Source organism: Pristis pectinata, chromosome 7, assembly GCF_009764475.1.
Source record: "Pristis pectinata isolate sPriPec2 chromosome 7, sPriPec2.1.pri, whole genome shotgun sequence".
Classification (NCBI taxonomy): domain Eukaryota; kingdom Metazoa; phylum Chordata; class Chondrichthyes; order Rhinopristiformes; family Pristidae; genus Pristis; species Pristis pectinata.
Window position 1 is genome coordinate 72202955 of NC_067411.1, and position 21845 is coordinate 72224799.

The 21845-nt window shown below is 44.3% G+C and overlaps 1 protein-coding gene across 3 annotated transcripts in view; it reads left to right on the forward strand.

Moving 5' to 3' along the window:
• fancc (FA complementation group C) overlaps nt 1-21845 on the forward strand; it is a 147943-nt gene that overhangs the window by 11611 nt on the left and 114487 nt on the right. For all 3 annotated transcript variants that reach the window (XM_052020040.1, XM_052020041.1, XM_052020042.1), the window contains one exon: nt 8917-9157. In XM_052020040.1, the coding sequence (XP_051876000.1) occupies nt 8987-9157 (171 nt within the window). In that variant the 5' untranslated portion in view covers nt 8917-8986. The remainder of the gene's footprint in view (nt 1-8916; nt 9158-21845) is intronic.

The window sequence follows — 21845 nt, forward strand, 5'->3', positions numbered from 1 at the left end:
TTTCTATCATTCATGTGTCTATCTAAGAGTCCCTAATGTACCTGCCCCCACAACCTCTGCAGGCAGTGCGTTCCACACACCCACAACTCTCTGTGTAAAAAAAAAACTTACCCCTGACATCCCCTTTATACCTTCCTCCAGTCACCTGAAAATTATGTCCCCTCATGTTAGCCATTGTTGCACTGGGAAAAAGTCTCTGATTGTCCACTCGATCCATGTCTCTTATCATCTTGTACACCTCTATCAAGTCCCCTCTCATCCTCCTCCTCTCCAAAGAGAAAAGCCCTAGCTTGCTCAACCTATCCTCATAAGACATGCTCTCCAATCCGGGCAACATCCTGGTAAATCTCCTCTGCACCCTCTCTAAAGCTTCCACATCCTTTCTATAATGAGGCGATCAGAACTGAACACAATGCTCCAATTGTGGTCTGACCAGAGTTCTACAGAGCTGCAACATCACCTCACAGCTCTTGAACTCAATACCCTGACTAAGCCTGGATGTTGTCCAGGTCTTGCGGTGTGCAGTTTTAGGTTGTTTCGCTTCCAATCTATCGTGGAAGCTACAGAGCATTGCCGTCACCACTAACCATCAGAATCTTTGTTAGTTCTTCGGTGCACAGCGGCTAGTAGATTTAGCTGATACAATTTTAGCCTTTAGTTATGAAGAATTATTATGAAGCGTCTTTTACAAGGAACATGTAAAATTTTACATTTTCATTGGTTAAGAAATTCTTATTGTGGAAATCGCTATTTTTGCAGTTGACAATCTAGCCAGGTTTACCATTTCAGTTTTCTTTAGTCATACTGATCTGATTACTATAACAAAAAGTAAAATGTAGGTAGATATAGTACTGTAGCGGCTAGCTAGACACTATGAAATGAAGACACAGAGTCGCTGTTTTCAAAATCAGAGGTCGAATGCAGACCCGGGACGCGGTACACCTTTAATAGCTGAAAACTTCCCGCGCTACAGTTCCCACGCTGACGTCACGCGCGGGTCACTTGACCTTCCCGCTCGCGGGCTTTCCCAGCCCAACTCTGGGGAAGAAGGAGGGCCCCGCGCCATCTTGGATCAGGGCCTCCGACGATGTCGCAGTCGGGAGCCGGTTCGAATGCCAGTGCGGTGAGTCGCTACATAACCCCTCCCCCCCAGAACCGGCAATACCGTCGCGAAAACCAGAATTAAGTAAACTATGACTTGGGTGGCCTGCCCCTGCACCGTGCTCACTGTACCACCATGGGTTGGTCCGAGTCTAAATGAGCTGGCTTCAGCCAGTCAACCGTAAACACCTCCTCGCGCCCCCCAGTGTCCAGCACGAACGTAGATCCATTGTACCTGACGACCCGGAATGGCCCTTCGTATGGCCGTTGCAGCGGTGATCGGTGCGTGCCCCTCCTGAGAAAGACAAACTTACAGTCTTGGAGGGAAGTCGGCATACGGGCTGGGACCTGTCCGTGTCGCGAGGTGGGAATCGGGGCCAGGCTTCCAAGCTGCTCACACAGCCTGTCGAGTGCCACGGCAGGTCCATCCTCTGGCCCCCGAGGGGCTGGTAGGAACTCACCTGGGACGACTAAGGGCATTCCGTAGACCATCTCCACGGATGAGGCATGCAGGTCCTCTTTTGGCGTGGTGCGTATCCCCAGCAGAACCCAGGGGAGTTTGTCTACCCAGTTGGGCCCCTTAAGGCGGGCCATGAGCGCTGACTTCAGGCGGTGATGGAACCTCTCCACCAGCCCATTGGATTGCGGGTGATAGGCGGTGGTGAGGTGGATCCGGGAACCCCACAAGTCGGCAACGGCAGACCACAGGCCGGAGGTGAATTGAGCTCCCCTGTCTGAAGTGATATGTGCCGGGACACCGAAACGGGCCACCCAAGCTGACAAAAGGGCCCATGTGCAGGACTGGGCGGAGGTATCTGCGAGGGAAATGGCTTCAGGCCAGCGGGTAAAATGGTTGACAATCGTGAGGAGGTACCGCGCTCCTCGGGAGACTGGAAGGGGGCCGACCAGGTCGACATGGATATGGTCGAACCTCCGGCGGGTAGGCTGAAAATCCTGCAAGGGGGCCTTGACGTGCTGCTGTACTTTTGAGGTCTGGCAGTGAGTGCAGGACCGGGCCCATTCGGAAACCTGTTTACGCAGGCCATGCCAGACAAACTTGTCGGACACCATCCAGACAGTAGTCTGGATGGATGGGTGTGCAAGGCTGTGGATGGCATCAAACACCCGTCTGCGCCAGGCAGCTGGGACGATGGGGCGGGGTCTACCCGTGGAGATATCGCAGAACAGGGTGCGCTCACCGGGGCCTACCAGAAGGTCTTGCAGTTGCAGGCCCGAGACTGCGGTGCGATAGCTGGGCATCTCCATGTCCATTCGCTGTGCCTCTGCTAAGGCGCCGAAATCCACCCTCTGGGACAAAACCTGGATGGTGGACCGTGACAGCGCATCCGCAACCACGTTCCCTTTCCCCAACAGATGGCGGATGTCAGTGGTGAACTCTGAGATGTACGACAAGTGCCGCTGTTGCCGTGCGGACCAGGGATCTGAGACCTTGTGGAAGGTGAAGGTCAACGGCTTGTGGTTGGTGAAAGCAGTAAATGGCCTGCCCTCCAAGAAGTAACTGAAGTGTCTGATGGCCAGGTACAACGCCAACAGCTCATGGTTGAAGGCGCTATATTTGAGCTCTGGTGGTCGAAGGTGCCTGCTGAAGGATGCCAGCAGTTGCCAACGCCCTTCAATAAATTGTTGCAGCACGCCTCCGACCGCTGTGCTGGAGGCGTTGACCGTGAGGGCAGTTGGGACATGCGTGCGCGGGTGCACCAACATGACTGCGTCTGCCAAGGCCTGCTTGGTTTCAACGAATGCGGTGTGAGCCTCTTCCGACCAAACAATATCCTTGCTTCCGCCTGACAGGAGAGCAAACAACGGGTGCATGATGCGGGCCGCGGATGGTATGAACTGGCGATAAAAGTTTACCATACCGAGGAATTCCTGCAGGCCCTTGATGGAGGTGGGTCGGGCGAAATGGTGGATGGTGTTGACCTTCGCAGGCAGGGGCATGGCTCCGTGTTTGTCGATCCGATGACCCAGGAAATCGATTGTCTCCAGCCCGAATTGGCATTTGGCTGGGTTGACGATTAGGCTGAAATCCCTCAGGCGAGAAAAGAGTTGGTGGAGGTGCGTGAAATGTTCCTGGCGGCTGTTGCTGGTGATCAAGATGTCGTCGAGGTATATGAAGGCGAAGTCAAGGTCGTGCCCGACCACGTCCATGAGTCGTTGGAAGGACTGAGCAGCGTTCTTGAGACCAAAGGGCATCCGGATGAATTCAAAGAGGCCGAAAGGTGTGATCAGCGCCGTCTTCGGAATGTCGTCTGGATGCACAGGGATCTGGTGATACCCGTGGACGAGGTCGACCTTGGAAAAAATGGACCGCCCATGTAGGTTGGCAGCAAAGTCCTGAATGTGCAGCATTGGGTACTGGTCCGGGGTAGTAATGTTGTTGAGGCGTCGGTAATCGCCGCAGGGCTGCCAGTCTCCGGCTGCCTTGGGGACCATGTGTATCAGAGAGGCCCATGGGCTGTCCAACCTGCAGATGATCCCTAGCTCCTCCATTTTTTTGAATTCCTCCTTCGTGAGGTGGAGCTTGTCTGGGGGTAGCTGCCAGGCGCAGGCGTGGAGGGGAGGGCCCTGGGTGGGGATGTGATACTGGACACCGTGCTTGGGCAAGGTGGTGGAGAACTGGGGCGTTAGTTCAGATGGGAACTCTGCCAGGACCCTGGCAAACTCGTTGGTCGACGTGGTGACGGAGTCGAGGTGTGGGGCCGGCAGCTTGGCCACACCCAACGAGAACGTTTGGAAGGTCCTGGCATGTACCAAACGCTTACCCTGCAGGTCAACCAGCAGACTGTTGGCACGAAGGAAGTCTGCCCCAAGGAGTGGTTGCGCAACGGCAGCCAGGATGAACCTCCAAGTAAACTTGCAGGTGCCGAACTGGAGGTGTACCAACCGGGTGCCAAAGGTCCGAGTGGCGCTGCTGTTTGCGGCTCTGAGGGCAGGTCCTGGTGTGCAGTTGCGAGTCTCGCGGCCATTGGGAGGCACGATGCTGACTTTGGCTCCGGTGTCCACTAGGAACCGACGTCCGGAATGCCTGTCCCATGCATGCAAGAGGCTATCTGGGTGGCCAGCCGCTGTAGCCGTCAGCGGCGGCTGGCTCTGATGTTTCCTGGAAACCTGCATGGTGGCCAGCCTGCTGGGCTGCTGGGTACGTGGCGCGGCAACGCGCTCAACGGACGCCCCGCTCTTCTTTCTCGCCCGCCAAAGGACATCCGCCCCGGCGGCCACCTTCCGGGGTTCGTTGAAATCAGCATCTGCCAGGAGCAGGTGGATGTTGTTAGGTAACCGCTCCAGGAAGATCTGCTCAAACAGCAGGCAGGGTTTATGCCCATCTGCCAGGGCCAACATCTCATTCATGAGCGCGGAGGGGGGTCTGTCGCCCAACCCATTGCGATGAAGTAGGCGGGAGGCTCGTTCGCATCGGGAAAGGCCGAAACCCTCAAGAAGGAGGGTCTTGAACTTATCGTACTTCTCCTCCTCCGGGGGCACCTGTATGAAATCCTCAACCTGGACGGCGATGTCTTGGTCGAGGGTGCTCACCACGTAATAGTACTTGGTGTCGTCCCTGGTGATCTGGCGAACCTGGAACTGGGCCTCGGCCTGGTCGAACCAGACACGGGGCCGGAGGGTCCAGAAGGTGGGCAGTTGAAGGGCTACTGCCTGTACCTCTTGCTGTGCAGACATCGTGGGTCCAAAAACGTCTGAGCCCGTCGGGGTCACCAATGTAGCGGCTAGCTACACACTATGAAATGAAGATGCAGAGTCGCTGGTTTCAAAATCAGAGGTCGAATGTAGACCCGGGGCGAGGTGCGCCTTTAATAGCTGAAAACTTCCCGCTCTACAGTTCCCGCGCTGATGTCATGTGCGGGTCACCTGACCTTCCTGCGCGCGGGCTTTCCCAGCCCAACGCTGGGGAAGAAGGAGGGCCCCGCGCCATCTTGGATCGGGGCCTCCGATGATGTCGGGAGCCGGTTCGAATGCCAGTGCGGTGAGTCGCTACAGTATCAACATAATTCTTAAATTTCTTAATGAATGCGCAGGTTTGTATTTTATTCATACCTATGAAGTTTCAGTACTTTTTTTGGAAAACTGATCTGACATTCTCTGGTTTTGAAGCTTGCCCTTTACAATGTTCTTTGGGAGGGAAGCCATGTATTTTCAAGGGGAAATTTGAATTAAATATGATAAATTACTAATTAATTAAAGCAAATTCTGGGCTATATAATTTAGAGCATTCAAGTGGCCCCTTTCATTTTTGGAATGCTTCAAAATCCAACTACTAGACTGAATGAAGGACAATGGAGGGCCTGAGAAATCTTCACGCACTGGAATTTTGGTATAAGTTTTATATTATGTCTACTTAGATTGTGGGAAAACACTCAGCAACACAGTAACATATCTTTTTCAAAGTTCTATTTATGTCTGGAAAGTATATTTTGTGTTAGTAGTAATGATTGCATATCTATCACTGGCAAGGATAATGATGTGAGCAATTTGAGATGAATTGTGAGGATCACAAGAAGTATATTGATATGGCAGAAAATTGTGTTGCCTTAAGTGATTTTTAGGCTCACTTCCCAGTGTTTTGGTATGACTTCACTAAGAGCTCTTAGGAACAGTGCAGCTAATGGGTGTACCAGCTTTAAGTGAATTGACTTTGGTTACTTTGTAACATGCTTCCAGTGGACATGCTTTCACAACATAGAAGAGTGTACAGTTTGGCACTACTATCCCTAGCATTAATTTTATTAGGAGGTGCATCCCTAGGTTTGAATGAATAAATTTTTGGGGAATAATGGAAATAAAGTTATCAAATACTGTACATAACCCAAGCTGCCTGATTCCTAACTTAGGAGTACTTAATGTTAAATGGAAGTGGACATATGGATGTTATTTATATAACTGAAACACAAAATTCACAAAAATACATTAAGTCCAAAAGGCTAAATAGTTATTGAATGCTCAATTAGATAATGTGCATAAATTCATAATTATATTCCTCACTGAAATTTTTGGAGATACTTAAGTCCTTCAAATTCAAAACAAATCTGCAAATTCTGAAAATCTGCAATACAAACAGAAAATGCTGAGACAGGTCAGGCAGCATCAGAGAAACAGAGTCAATGTTTCAGATTGTGACCCCCTTCATCTGAACTAGAAAAATTGAGGAAACAAGTTAAGTTTTAACTTGCAGAGAGGTGGGGGGGGAGGGATGGAGAGGGTGATTCCAGGGTTGCAGCAGTGATATGTTGTTTATGAATTCATCAAGCTTTTTCATGTCTCTTTATTGTTTTCTCTCTCCCTCTCCCTCTCCCTCTCCCTCTCCCTCTCCCTCTCTCTCTCTCTCTCTCTCTCTCTCTCTCCCACACTCACCCACTCACTAACTGCCCAAACTAATCTATCAGCCTGGGTGCATTACAGCCATCAGAACTCAATATTGACAATCTACTGTAGCTTATCAACCTAACAATGGGATATGGGAGGAAACCTGAACACCCAGGGGAAAACCACATGGTCACAGGAAAAGGTACAAATTCCATACTGACAACATTGGAGGTCAGAATCGAATCCAGGTCACTGGAGCTGTGAGACAGCTGCCCACCTGAAGTGCCATTCTATTGCCCATAATTCTTTGCTGAGTACAATATTGCAACACATTGATGCCAGGATCAGAATACGTTGAATCAGAAGGTCACCAGATGTGGAATTGCCTGCGTGCCTTTTGGAAGTTCTGCATCAACGTTAACAATCATTGTTTTTGTTCTGTAGGAAAGAGTGTAATATTTTGTAATACTGTTAAATGTATACTCTGAATTGTTGTGGATTACCTGTATAACTTAAATTTCATATATCTGCATATATCTCAGGCTGTGAATGTTGACAGATCTTAGCACTTTCAATGCAGTATTATACATCGTGAAGTGAAAATTGGTGGTGTTACTGATAATGAGGAAGGTAATCTTCAGCTACAGAATGACATTGCTGAGTTGGTAAAATGGCAAGAGCATTGGCAGATGGAATTTAATCCTGACAAATGTGAGGAGATGCATTTTTGGAGGACTAGGATATACATAATGAATGATAGGAAGTACTGAGGGATCAATGAACCTTGGTGTACAAGAATCCCTGAAGGCAGGACAAGTAGATAAGATGGTTAAGAAGACACACTGAACCTTTGCCTTGATTAGCCAGCACATAGACTATTATCAGGTGGGTTAGATTATAACTGTACAAAATATTTGTTAGGCACAGCTGAAGTACTGTGTGCTGTTTAGATTGCCAAACTGCAGGAAGGATGTGATTGCATTGGAGAGGATACAGAGGAGATTCACCAGGAGGTGGCCTGGGATGGGGTGGGTCAGCTATCAGAAACCGCATAGGCTGGGTTTGTTTTCCTTGGAGCAGAGGATGTTGAGAGGAGACCTGATGAGGTGTACACTGTTATGAGGGACACGGATAGGGCAGATAGTGAGAAAATGTTCCCCTTAGCAGAGGTGTCCATAACCAGACGGCATAGGTTTAAGTAATGGGTAGGAGATTTCGTTGGAGGGGATTTGAGGAAGATTGTTTTCACCCTGAGGGTGGTTGAAATAGGTTATATGTCTGAAAATGGGCTTGGTATAAATTGGTACTTTTTGGCTGCTTGGACAGAGTGGGCCAATGGACCAGTTTCTGTGTTGTGTGACGATGAAACAAGAGGCCATAACTTACAGGGTCATGAATTTTAAACAGGAGAAACATGTGAGTAAGATGTGCAAGCCCAAATAGCCCATAACTGGAGTTTTATATGCACATTACCAGGGATATTGTAGTTGAAATTTCCCATGGGTAGCAATTTGTACACCCTGGGCTGGAGAGTGTTCTTTTTTTCCCCAAAGAGATGTTGCCTTTGTTTTATGCTCCCGGTTCTGAATCCTATGAGTATTTTTTCCTATAGTTACACAAGACATCGGAGAGCTATTGACTGCTGTAGTTATTAGCTGGTGTTTCAGTTTCAATGGTTTGCGAGCATTGTGCTTTGGGCAGGCTTACTAACAACAGGGGAGAGAGGGTTTCTGCACTTTCTAGCTGACAACTGTAACAGTCATTAGATTTAGATCTTTCAATACTGGCAACAAAATTGTGATTCAGCTCACAGCTACTCAGGCAATACTTGTAAGGTTTTGCATATTGATTTTGTCAGTACCACATTGATTTGCTTTGCATCTCTATCCAGCCTGCTGAAATGTCAAAACTGAAAGAATTGATTTCCATAGGAATTCTCTACTAATTTTTTCCCCTCCCTTACTACTTAAACTTGTGGTGATAGAACAATTTTAATGGTGTCTCATTATCATATTTAATTATAAAGCATTAACATTTTCAAAGGAAAAATGAAAAAAAGAAAACAGCAGATGTTACAAATGTGAAATAAAACAGAAAACGCAAGCATTATTCAGTAGGTCGGGCATCATCTATTGAAATAGAAACAAAATCGATTCTTCAATTTTTAGAGGTCTTGACACAATATAATTAGTTAAGATTTTTGTTTCATACCTGTTTCAAAATTGTGGTTGAGTTGTTGCTTTCCACTAAGCAGTATTTAACTGTTATTGTAATGAAATGCTGGTGATGACAAATTCAGATGGTAAAACTGTGGGACCCAAGCAGGCAACACATTTTAAAGTGATTTTCTTATTAGAATTATTGCTGGTGTTTTGGCACAAAGGTTCATTATATTTAAACCTCTGATTTTGTTTTAAAAACTTGCTCAAAAGCCTTACAGAAAAAAAATACTGAAGATTCCTTTCATTTATTTTGCAGGTTCCACAGTTACCAGAAGGATCCTTTCCTTTTGGATGACTGTTAAACTTGAGTTTTAGTGGCTTGTGGTATGGCCAAAGCAACTTCCATTCCATCTTCCAGTTTTGGCTTTGAATACTGGTTGAATAAGGCTGTTGAGTGGGGACAGGCCACTACTTCTGAATCCCAGCAAGATGTCTGCCTGCACCTGCCTAAATTACAGGAGTTCCTGAAGCAGATTTATGGAGCCATACAGCATATGGTAAGCAATTCACAGAAGGAATGAATCATTAATGCCAATCTGTTACACAAATTCAGACAAATAGAATGTTAATAGTAGCAGGGAGACTGTTTCTATTTGTTCTTCTGGTTCTCGCTACATCTAGTTAGGGAAACAGGCTATGCCTAGCGGTAACAGCGATTTTGATTTATGATGAAAGGAGGCTTTCTCTAGACTGGCAGAGATGTCACATGAAACTTCCTAGCCAATCAAGTCATCTAATTTCTTGAATCTTTGAAATAAACAGTTGTAAGGTTTTGAATTGGGTGAGTGGCAGGTTTTTCCATGTGCAATTTGGTACCTTGCCCTTCAGGTTGTAGTGTTGATTTTCAACATTGTCACCTGGTGACATCGTAAATATTTCAAAGCTGATGACTGGAAGTGCATCCTGAATTTAATACTTATGAGAACTGACTTGTCATTTTGAAATTAAGGTAATTTGGATTAAATAAACAGTGTACTCTAAATATCATAGTACAGGTGACCCCCACATTATGGCCGTTTGGGTTACGGAAATTTGCCCTTATGGAATTCACAAATCACTACCCAAGAATCCAAGATATGGAATAAAATTTGGTCTTACAGAATTCATGTGGGGAAAAAAATAACTAAACACAAAATGTGAAAGAAATAACACATTTTGACCTTTTTTATTTTTATTTTAATTTTTTTTTTATTTTTATGTGCTTTTTTAATGTGGTAGGTTTGTTTTGCTGCCTAGCAGTCTTTTTTTTCCCCAAGAGTTTTCCATATTTCCAGTGCGGCACGGTAGTGTAGTGATTAGCATAACACTATTACAGTGTCAGTGACCCGGGTTCAATTCCTGCCGCTGTCTGTAAGGAGTCTGTACATTCTCCCCGTGTGTCTGCGTGGGTTTTCTCCGGGTGCTCCAGTTTCCTCCCACATTCCAAAGACGTAGAGGTTAGGAATTGTGGGCATGCTATGTTGGCGCCAGAAGCGTGGCGACACTTGCGGGCTGCCCCCAGAACTCTCTGCGCAAAAAGATGCATTTCACTGTATGTTTCGATGTACATGTGACTAATAAATAAATATCTATCTATCTATTATTTATTCTTAAGATGTTGGAAACAAGGCCAGCAAGTTTAAGTGCAAGCTGTAAACCTTAGCAACCACTGTTATTTGTTGTGAGTTATATCATTAAGCTATCTTATCTGTATTTGATATGTGTTTATAAGTCTATGTCTCTATTCAAACTGAAGGCTGGAAGGTGATAAGCATCTGCTGTTGGTTGTGTGTCCAAATGTAGCTGCTGGCCACATAAGAGATTGCTTTGTCAGTTTCCAAAGCAAATCTCTAAAGCAGCTCTCCACCCCCTCACCACAAACTCCCTCTCTCTTCCCCCCCACCCCCCCCGACCATGAGGCACTGTGTATATATCGTTACTGTTGAGAGAAAAACATCCCTAGAAATGCATCTCCACTTGTAACATGGGATTCAATGGAAAATAGGGTTTCACATTACAGAAAATCGCAATAAGGATGGTTTTCTCGGACTGCAACTCCTCTGTAATGCAGGGGTCGCCTTTAATGGGATCTTTTAATTATTGTAAAAACATATAGATAATTATTTTACTTACAGGTTTACATGCAAAACAAGCTGTCAAAATGACTTTTATCACTCTTGCTCCCTCTGACACTCCCTGTCTTCCTCTCCCATGACCCCATGGCTATATTTCTGTCCTTTGCTGGTTTCATTCTCCCACAGTATTGTTCTTCCTCTGCTTTATCATATGAGAATCAGGTTTATTATCACTGACTTGTATGTTGTGAAATTTGTTGTTTTGCAGCAGGGGTACAGTGCAAAGACATAAAATTACTATAAATTACAAAAAAAATAAATAGTGCCACAAATAAGAATAACGAAGTAGTGTTCATGGGTTCATGGACCATTCAGAAATCTGATGGCGAAGGGGAAGAAGCTGTTCCTAAATTGTTGAGTGTGGGTCTTCAGGCTCCTGTACTTCCTCCCCGATGGTAGTATTGAGAAGAGGGCATGTCCCGGATTGTGTGGGTCCTTAGTGATGGATGCTTCCTTCTTAAGGCACCACCTCTTGAAGATGTCCTCAGTGGTGGGGAGGGTTCTGCCCGTGATGGAGCTGGCTGAGTCTACAACCCTCTGCAGCCTCTTGCGATCTTGTGCTTTGGAGCCTCCATAATAGGTTATGATGCAAATAGTCAGAATGCTCTCCACTGTACATCTACAGAAATTTGCAGGAGTCTTTGGTGACATACCAAATCTCCTCAAACTCCTAATGAAGTAGAGCTGCTGCCATACCTTCTTTTTGATTGAATCAATGTGGTGGACCCAGGATAGATCCTCCAAGATGTTGACGCCCAGGAACTTAAAGCTCAATGAGGACTGGTGTGTGTTCTCCCAACTTCCCCTTCCTGAAATCCACAATCAATTCCTTGGTCTTGCTGACGTTGAATGCAAGGTTGTTGCTGCGATATCACTAAACCAGCCGATCTATCTCACTCCAGTATGCCTCCTTGTTGCCATCTGAGATTCTACCGACCACAGTGGTGTCATTGGGGAATTTATAGATGGTGTTCGAGCTGTGCTTAGCCTTGAGTGTAGAGAGAGTGGAGCAGTGGGCTAAGCATACATCCTTGAGGTGCACCTATCATTTGTCACAAACATTGTAAAATATTGTGCTTTGTGCAAATGTCATTGCATTACAAAATTTATTTAAAATTTTACATTAAATTTTTTAAATGTAACATATATGTAGGTAAGATCCTGCTGGTAATTTTTGTCACTTGGATAAATGAGTTATGTGATGTATTTGTTTCTGATTTTAAATCTTGCTGAAGTAGCAATTTTAGAGAACATTTACAACCCATTATGTGTTGTTTCTCTTGAATCATAGGTGGAACACAAGGCAGGAATTGTACTTTACTTTCCCCGAAAGACATGAGTGAATCAGTAGCTTTTTTTGGCACCGGCTATTTATCGAATTCAATTTCACTACCTCTGGTAGAAAATCCAGTGCCAAAACCAAGTTGATGCCATGCATTATGTATATTTATAGAAGCAAAGGGGCATGAATGTAACAGTACTTTTGTCTGTCTGTTTGTAGGTTAAGGTATTTTTTTATATATACTTTAAATATATTATGTATATGTATTTAATGTGTTTAGTTATCAATCAATACTGCATAAAAAATTAAATGTAATTATTGATTTTTAGAGTGTAAGGGTCATTGTTTTAGTCACTGGTTTTGGAGTGACTGGTGAAAACTTTAAATGGTACATTGATTTCATGTGAGTATCACCTGTTGAATAATTCACTTTACAGAAGTGTGCATCGTTAACAACCCAGTTTATGAATACTATAGGAAGGATGTAGTTAAGCTGGAGAGGGTGCAGAAAAGAATCACAAGAATGTTACCTGGATTGTAGGGTTTGAGTTATCAGCAGATACTGGATAGGCTGGGTCTGTTTTCCCTGGAGTGAAGGAGGCTGAGGGGTGGCATGATAGAGGTATATAAAATTATGAGAGGCATAGATAGGGTAGAAAGCCAGTGTCTGTTTCCCATGGTAGGGGTGTCTAAAACTGGAGAGCATGGGTTTGAGGTGAGAGGGAAGAGATTTAAAGGAGCTCTGAGGGATATATTTTTCACACAAAGGGTAGTTGGTATCTGGAATGAGCTGCCAGAGGAGGTGGTGGAGGCAGGAACAGTAACAACTTTTATGAGGCTTCTTGATATGTTCTTGAATGAGCAGGGCATAAAGGGATGTGGAATTAATGCAGATAAATGTGATTCATATCAATAAGCATAATGGTTGGCATAGACGATGGGCCAGAGGGCCTGTTTCCACGCTGTATAACTTTAATATCATAAGCAAGCTTCAATTCTTAAAATGGTAAACATCTAAAAATGAATTTGTCAACATTTAGGTAACGGAAGCAAAAGTACACAGTATGATGACAATAGACCTTGATGCACTGTGTTCAGGAATTTTTTAGAATTAGTTCTTGACTTGGATATTGCTAATTGGAATAGAAGGTGTCATGGTCCCTTGCCAGTGGCTTATTTCCTTAGTACTGAATGTATGTGCAATAACTCCTGATTGAAAGAAATAACATTACTCTAGATCGCGGGCTGCATCACTCCTATCAGTATCATTATCAGGTTAACATCAAGAAGTGTTGACCTAAAATGGTAGGTAAACACACAATCAAGGAGATTTGTGAACAAAACCTTTTTATAAAATTCCAACTGGCTGGCATCTTGTGTTATTACAAATAGGGAGTGGAGATGCAATAGTGCCAGTTTTCTGCTTGTACAGGGTGCTGCAGGGATTGGTGCTGGGCACCTGTCATTCACAATCTATAATAAATGATTTGGAAGAAGGATGAAGTGTAATATATACAACATTTCTGATGATTTATTATAAAGTCCTTGTGTGAATTGTGAGGAGATGCAGATAAGCTTCAGGAGGAGATGGGCAGATTAGGCGAATGGGTGAGGACGTGGAGATAAGTGTGAGTGTGTCCACTTGAGTAGAAACAATAGAAAAGTGGAGTAATTTTGAAATGGTGAGAGATTGTAAAGTGTTGATGTTCAGAGTGATCTGGGTGTCCTTGTACATGATTCATTGTAACTTAACATTCACATTCAACAAGCAATTACAAAGGCAGTTGATATGTTGGCTTCATTGCAGAGGATTTGAGTACAAGAGTAAAGACATCCTATTAAAATTTCAAAGGCTCTGATGAGACCAAACCTGGAATATTGTGCAGATGTTTGGCTCTTTCCCTATGGAAAGATGTACTTGGGTTTGAGGGGAAGCAATGAAGGTTTACTGGATTAAATTGAGGTGTGGTTTGTCTGATGAGGAGAGATTAAGTAGACTGGGTTTATACTCTGTTGAATTTAGAAAAATGAGAGGTGATTTTATTGGAACATACAAAGTCTGGGGCTTGATAGGGTAGATGCAGGGATCATGGTTTCTTTGGCTAGGGTGACTGGAAACAGACATCACAGTCTTAAAATAAGTGGTTAGTCTTTTGGGACTGAGAAAGAAGAAATTTCTTCACCTAAGAAGTAGAGAATCTTTGGAGTTCTTTATCTAAGAGGGCTCAGTTACTGAATAAACTGACCTAATCCCACCTTCCACCACTTGATCCGCTGGGTGAAAAAATGAAGATTTCCTTAATTCCCCTCTAAATTTTGCTACCAATTAATTTCAAATCTCTGCCTCCTAGTTTTGACATCTCTATAAAAGGAAATAGATCTTTCCTATTTACTCCATCTGGTCTCCCCTCATTCTTCTCTGCTCCAAAGAAAGAAGCATTTTGTGAAACAATCTCTTTGAATCACTTCAATATGATGTACTCTATCAACAGTGCTGCTGTGTGGCCAGGTACTGTATTATTGCTCCTTGCCCTGTATCAACTCTCTATTTGTTTCTAGTATCTTCTCACTGGTATTTACCTTTGTGACCCTGCCCTTTTTGGGTTCCACTTAGGCTTGCCTCGGGGAGTAGGTGCACCCATCAGTAACTTGGCATTCCATCCCCCTTGTATGGTTTGCCTTTAGTTTTCTTCTCCTTCCTTATTTATGTGCTGTCTTGTGGATTTTTGGTCCCAACAGGCTTTGTGAGCGGATCTCATAGGGAAGATTTAAAAAGAGCTGAGCTATAGTGGAGCAGCCATTGTGAGAGTGGCTGTAGTGAGGTGGAAGTGCTGAGGCTTCGTCTAGAGAGGCTTTGGTGAGGAGGCAGCGTAGTGGTAATGGTAGGAACCTTTACTTTTAGGGCTGGCAGTCAAGGCAATTGTATGCTCCTCCTGCAGGATGTGGGAGATCAGGGAAACTTCCAGTGTCCGTGGGGACTTTACCTTCGGGAAATGTGTCCAGCTGCAGCTCCTGACTGACCACATTGAGCGGCTGGAGCTGCAGTTCGACTTGCTCAGGAGCATCCGTGATGCACAGAACATCGTAGACAGGAGCTTTAGTGAGGTGGTTACACTGAAGGCAGCAGGTAGTTGGGTGACCACCAGGAAATATATTGGGAGTAGATGGGGAGTGCAGGATTGATTCACCTGTGGCCACTCCTCTCACTAAAAGTATATCATTGTGGATACTGTTGGGTGGGGGTGGCCTTTCAACAACTGGCTCTGATGCACAGCAGGGGAGGATGGAGTCGAGAGCTGTAGTGATAGGAGACTCGATAGTTAGGGGGACAGACAGGAGATTCTGTGGCCCCAATTGAGACTCTAGGATGGTGTGTTGTCTCCAGGGTGTCAGGGTCAAGGGTGTCTTCAAGTGGTTGTAGAACGTTCTCAAGGGGACGGTGAGCAGCCAGAGGTCATTGGACCAACAACACTAGTAGAAAGAGGGATGAGGTCCTGCAGAGTGAATATAGGGAGTTAGACAGTAGGTTAAAAAGCAGGACCTCAAGCGTTGTAGTCCCTGGATTGCTCCTGGTGCCACATTTTAGTGAGGGTAGGAATAGGACAGTAGGGCAGATGAATGTGTGGCTAAGGAGCTGGTGCAGGAGGGAGGGATTCAAGTTCGTGCACCATTGGGATCTATTCTAGGGCAGAGGTGACATGTTCAAGAGGGATGGGTGGCACATGAACTGGAGAAGGACCAATATCCTTTGCTAGAGCTACTTGGGAGGGTTTAAACTAGTCTGGCAGGGAGGTGAGATCCAAAGTAGTAGTGTGGCAGATGTGCAAGTCCACTAGGCAAGACGGAGTGAGGAATGTCTGATAGGCTAAATTGCATTTATTTCAATGCAAGAAGCCTGACAGGTAAGACGAGCTCAGAGCATGGATTGACACATGGGGTTGTGATGTGATATAGCTATTAGAGGAACATGGCTGAGGGATGGGCAGCACTCATACTTCAAGGTTCCGGGCTACAGGTGTGATAGAAGAGGAGGTGAGAGAGTGGGAATTAGAGGAACAAATATATAGCAAGATCACAGATAGCTGTAGGATAATATGGTTGTAATAGGTGATTTTAACTTCCCTGATGACTGATGCTCTATGGTACTGGTGCTAAGGGATTAAATGGGGCAGAATTTTTTAAGTGTGTCCAGGAAAGTTTTCTCAAGCAATATGTAGATAGCCCTATTAGAGAGGGGGCAACATGTGATCTCCTATTGGGAAATAAGACTAGGCAAGTGGCTGAAGTGTCATTGGGGGAGCACTTTGGGACCCTGTGACCATAATTAGAACATAGAACGTAGAACAGTACAACACAGTAACAGGCCCTTTGACCCATGATTTTGTGTTGAACTCATTATGCTACTAACACGTAATCCCTTCTGCCTGCACATGGTCCATATTCCTCCATTCTTTGTATATTCATGTGCCTACCTAAGAGCCTCTGAAACGGCTCTATCGTATCTGCCTCCACCACGACCCCTGGCATCATGTTCCAGGCACCCTCCACTCTGTGTAAAAAAAAACTTGCCCCGCACATCTCCTTTGATCGTTCCTCCTCTCACCTTAAATGCATACCCTCTAGTATTAGGCATTTCAACCCTGGGAGAAAGATATTGGCCGTCTACTCTATATATGCCTCTCATAATTTTATAAGCTTTCATCAGATCTTCCCTCAGCCTCTGCTGCTCCAGAGAAAACAACTCTAGTTTGTCCAACCTCTCCTTATAGCACATGCCCTCTAATCAAGGCAGCATTCTGGTAAGCCTCTTCTGCACCTTCTCCATAGTCTCCACATCATTCCTATAATGGGGCAATTATATTGAATGCAATACTCCAGATGCGGCTAAACCAGAGTTTTATAAAGCTGCAGCATAACTTCCTGACTCTTGAACTCAATGCCTCGACTAATAAAGGCAAGCGTGCCATATGCCTTCTTTACCACCCTATCGACTTGTGTGGCCACTTCCAGGGAGCTATGGGCTTGGACCCCAAGATCCCTCTGTACGTCAACGCTGGTAAGGGTCCTGCCATTAACTGTGTACTTTCCCTTTACATTTGATCTTCCAAAGTTCAACACCTCACACTTGGCCGGATTAAACTCCTCTGCCATTTCTCCTCCCATATCCGCAACTAATCTATATCATACTGTATCCTTTGGCAACTTCTACAGTATCCGTGCCACTAGTCTTTGTGTCATCTGCAAACTTATTAACCCATCCATCCACGTTTTCATCCAAGTCATTTATATATATCGCAAACATCAGAGGTCCTAGTATGGATTCCTGCGGAATACCACTAGTCACGGACCTCCAGCCAGAATAAGACCCATCGACCACTAGCCTCTGTCTTCTAAAGGCAATCCAAATCAGAATCCAAATGGCTAAGTCACCACGGATCCCATGCATGTTAACCTTCAAGATGAGCCTACCATGAGGGACCTATTATATGCCTTACTAAAATCCATGTAAACAACATCCACCGGTCTACCTTTATCAATCACCTTTGTGACCTCCTCAAAAAAACTTAATCAAGTTAGTAAGATGCAATTTGCCTTGCATAAAGCCATGCTGACTGTCCCTAATTAGACCGTGCTTTTCCAAGTGCTCATAAATCCTATCCCTAAGAATCTCCTCCAATAGCTTCCCTACCACTGACGTGAGACTCACTAGTGTAAAGTTTCCAGGGTTATCCCTACTTCCCTTCTTAAACAAAGGAACAACATTAGCTACTCGCCAGTCCTTCAGGACCTTGCCTGTGGCTAGAGATGACACAAAGATGTCTTATCTCATTTCTTCCCTCTCTCAATAACCTGTGGTATATCCCATCAGGTCCTGGTGATTTATTCACCTTAAGGTTCTTCAAGAGACCCAACACTGCCTCTTTCTTTATTTCAAAATGCCTGAGTATATTATCATGCTCCATACTGATCTTACTATCCTCCATGTCCTTCTCCTTGGTGAATACCAATGCAAAGTACTCATTTAGGATCTTGCCCAGATCTTCTGCCTCCAAGCACATATTGTCTCCTTTATCCTTGTGTGGTTCTACCCTCCCCCTAGTTATCCTCTTGCTCTTGATGTATGTATTGAATGCCTTGGGATTCTCTTTAATTGCCAAGGACTTTTCATGGCCTTTCCTGGCTCTCCTAATCCTCTTCTTGAGTTCTTTTCTGGCTTCTTTATATTCCTCAAGGGCCCTATTCAATTTTAGCTTCTAAACCTTATATATGCTTCCTTTTTCTTCTTGACTAAATTCACAACTTCTCTTGTCATCTAAGGTTCCTCTAACCTTAACCTTGTCGTCTAACCTTGTATCCTTGTCCTTCCTTCTTACTAGAACATACCGGTCCTGAACTCTGTGCAGTTGGCCTTTAAACAACCTTCGTATGTCAGATGTGGATTTGCCCAAAAACTGCTGTTCCCAATTAACTCTACCTAGTTCCTGCCTAATAGTCTCGTAATTTTCCCTCCCCCAGTTTAATACTTTCCCACAAGGTCTATTATTCTTAGTCATAGCTATCTTAAAACTTAAAGAGTTGTGATCACTGTTACGTAAATGTTCCCCCACTGAAAGCTCTGTAACCTGGCCAGGCTCATTTCCCAATACAAGATCCAGTACGAACCCTCCTCTAGTTGGGCTATCCACAAACTATTTTAAGGAACTCTCTTAGATGCACCAAACCAATTCTACCCTGTCTAACCCTCTTGCACTAAGGAGGTCACACTATTATTGGAGAAGTTGAAATCACCACTATGACAATCCTCCTGTTTTTGCACCTTTCCCTAATCTGCCTGCATATCTGTTCCTCAATGTCCTGGAGGCTATTGGGGATGGGGGGTGGGAGGGTCTATGGAATTCTATTAGTTTTAAAATAGTTATGAAAAAAGATAGGACTAGTGCACGAATTAAAGTCCTAAGTTGAGACAAGGCTAATTTTGATGCATTAGACAGGAGCTGGCAAAGGGTGATCAGGAAAGGCTGTTAGCAGGTAAAGGGATGAACGGCAAATGGAAGCTGGGGAGAGTTCAGGGCCAATGTGGTCCTATTAGAGTGAAGCGCAAGGCTGGGAGAATTAGGGAATCTTGGCTGATGAGGGATATTGAGGCTCTTGTCAGGAAAAAGAAGGAGGTGTATGTTGGATACAGGCAGCTGGGATCCCTTGAGGAGTATAAGGAATGTAGTAGTATACTTAAGAGGTAAATCATGATAGCTTTGACAGATAGTTAAAGGAAAATCCTATGAGATTCTATAAATATATTAGGAGCAAAAAGATAACTAAGGAGAGAATATATCCCCATAAGGATCAGTGTGGTTGTCTATGTGTGGAGCCATAGGAATGGATGAGGTCTTAAATGAGTACTGTGGAGAAGGTCATGGAAGCTAGGAGTTCACGGAAGAGAACAGTGATGTCCTGAAATATATTGATATTATAAAAGAGGAGGTGTTGAGACGCATTAAGGTGGATAAATCTAGGGGCCTGACCAAGTGTACCCTAGGGTGTTGTGGGAAGCAAGGGAAGAAATTGCTCGGGCCCTGGTAGAGATTTTCGTATCTTCCTCAGCCATGGGTGAAATACTGGATGACTGGAGAGTGGCTAATAATGTGCCTTTATTTAAGAAGGGCTGCAAGGACAATCAAGGGAACTATAGGCCAATGAGCCTAACATCATTGGTGGGAAAATTATTGGAGTGGATTCTGAGAGACAGGGCCTATCTGCATTTGGAAAGGCAAGGACTGATTAGGGATAGACAGCATGGTTTTGTGCATGGGAAATCATGAATTCGATTGAGTCTTTTGAAGAGGTGACCAAGAGGATTGACAAAGGCGTAGAAATTGGTAGACAAGCAGTAGACATTGTCTAGATATACTTCAGCAAAGTCCCCCACGGTAGGCTTTCCAGAAGATTAGATTACATGGGATCAGGGTGAGCTAACCAATTGGATACAAAATTGGCTTGGTGGAAGGAGTCAGAGGGCGGTGGTGGAGGGCTGTTTTTCAGATTGGAGGCATGTAACCAGTGATTTGCCGCAGGGATTGGTGCTGGATGCCCTGTTGTTTGTCATCTATATACACGATTTGGCTGAGAATATAGATGGTATATTTAGCAAGTTTGTGAATGGACAGTCAACATTTCAGGTCTGGGGTCTAAACCAGATGAAGGTTCTCGAACTGAAACTTTGACTGTCCATTTCCCTCCGTAGGTGCTGCCTGACCCACTGAGTTCCTCCAGTATCTTGTGTGTTGGACTTTAGAAGAAGCCTGAGCAAGTATTGCATTCATTAGGTTGGGTATTAGTTTTAGCAAAAGATGATTTGCATTTGGGAATGAGAATGATTCACTTAAAAGTATGTGGTAGCTAGTTAGTAGCTCATTATACTAGCCATCTGATGGCTCTTCACAGATTCTAATAGGGGTTAAAGGATCTTATCACCTAAAGAGAAGGTACAATAGTGGAATAGGACGTGGGAAAACTAAGTTGGAAAGGGAAGATTGATTTGAGGTTAGTAGATCGGGTTTCACAGTTCATTTATTTTTGCTGAGTATTTCTGCCTTATTCAAGGTGATTTTTGAGATTAACTGGAGATCCAAGGTTGACTTAAGGTCTAACGTTGACCTCAGGTTTAAAACTAGATATGACAGTGGTTTAGATTAAGCTGCTTTCGTGGAATGTGAAAATAATGTAAAAATTCTGTCAAACACTAACAATTCTTTTCCACATTTCAGTTGATTACAGATGGCATGACATATAGACGGCAAGAAAACATTAAACTTATTTCATGAATGGGTCAAATATACTGATTATTGTAATATAAAGAGATGGGGAGATTTGATAGCGTGGTTAGCAACATTATGCTATCTCAGTAATCTCCTCAAAAATTGCAATTATTTTAGGTAGTTGCACTGCTATAATTCTGACCACCATTGCCTCTTTATATTTCTTTTCCCCCTTGGTCACTTGCTATAATACCTCTTATCATAGCTTAGCATCAGCAGTTGGTCAATAGTTTGTCAACATTGCTGTGAATTTCCTAGGGCTGTTATTGCATTTCAAAGTCATCATATATATGCAAGTTATTGTTGTTGCTTTATGCTGAAGCCAGGAGGCTCAGAATGCCTCGGTGTATTGCTCTCTACATTTAAAGTAGAGAGCAATATTGAGTGGTGAGGTGAAGAACACAGATCCTATTTATTTGATCCCAAGCAGTCAGATGAAGATGGTCAATGCCACATCAGTGTCACACTTTGCTGCCAGGGATAATTTCATTGTTGCTCCAGATTCCAGCATCTGCATTCTCTTGTGTCTGCAGACCTTCATTATTATTAGATTCACTTTGGTTCTGCCAGTGCACCTATCCGGCAAGAATATTCCTCTCCCTCAATGCTTAAGATAAACAAGCCTCTATTTCACAACCTCCTAATTCTTTTGTGATGATTTATATTTTTTTGCATTTGTTATGCAATCGTAAAGATTAGCAAATCAGCCACCAAGAATGAGCAGCATAGGTAAGTGTTGCATAACATATTTATATAAAAGAGAAACTGAAAGTTCTAACAATGTGTAGTATACCTGCATGCATAAGCTTGTGCAACTAGAAATTATTGCTCTTCATTTCCGTACACTAGTATGTAGTGGAACATTTGGTATTTCAGCACAAGTAGAGGCAGGCTGCTTCTATCCTTCCCTGATGCTGAGATAGACTTTGCCAAAGTTTGTTGGAAGTTTAGAGTTGACTGGCTCTACCTCTGT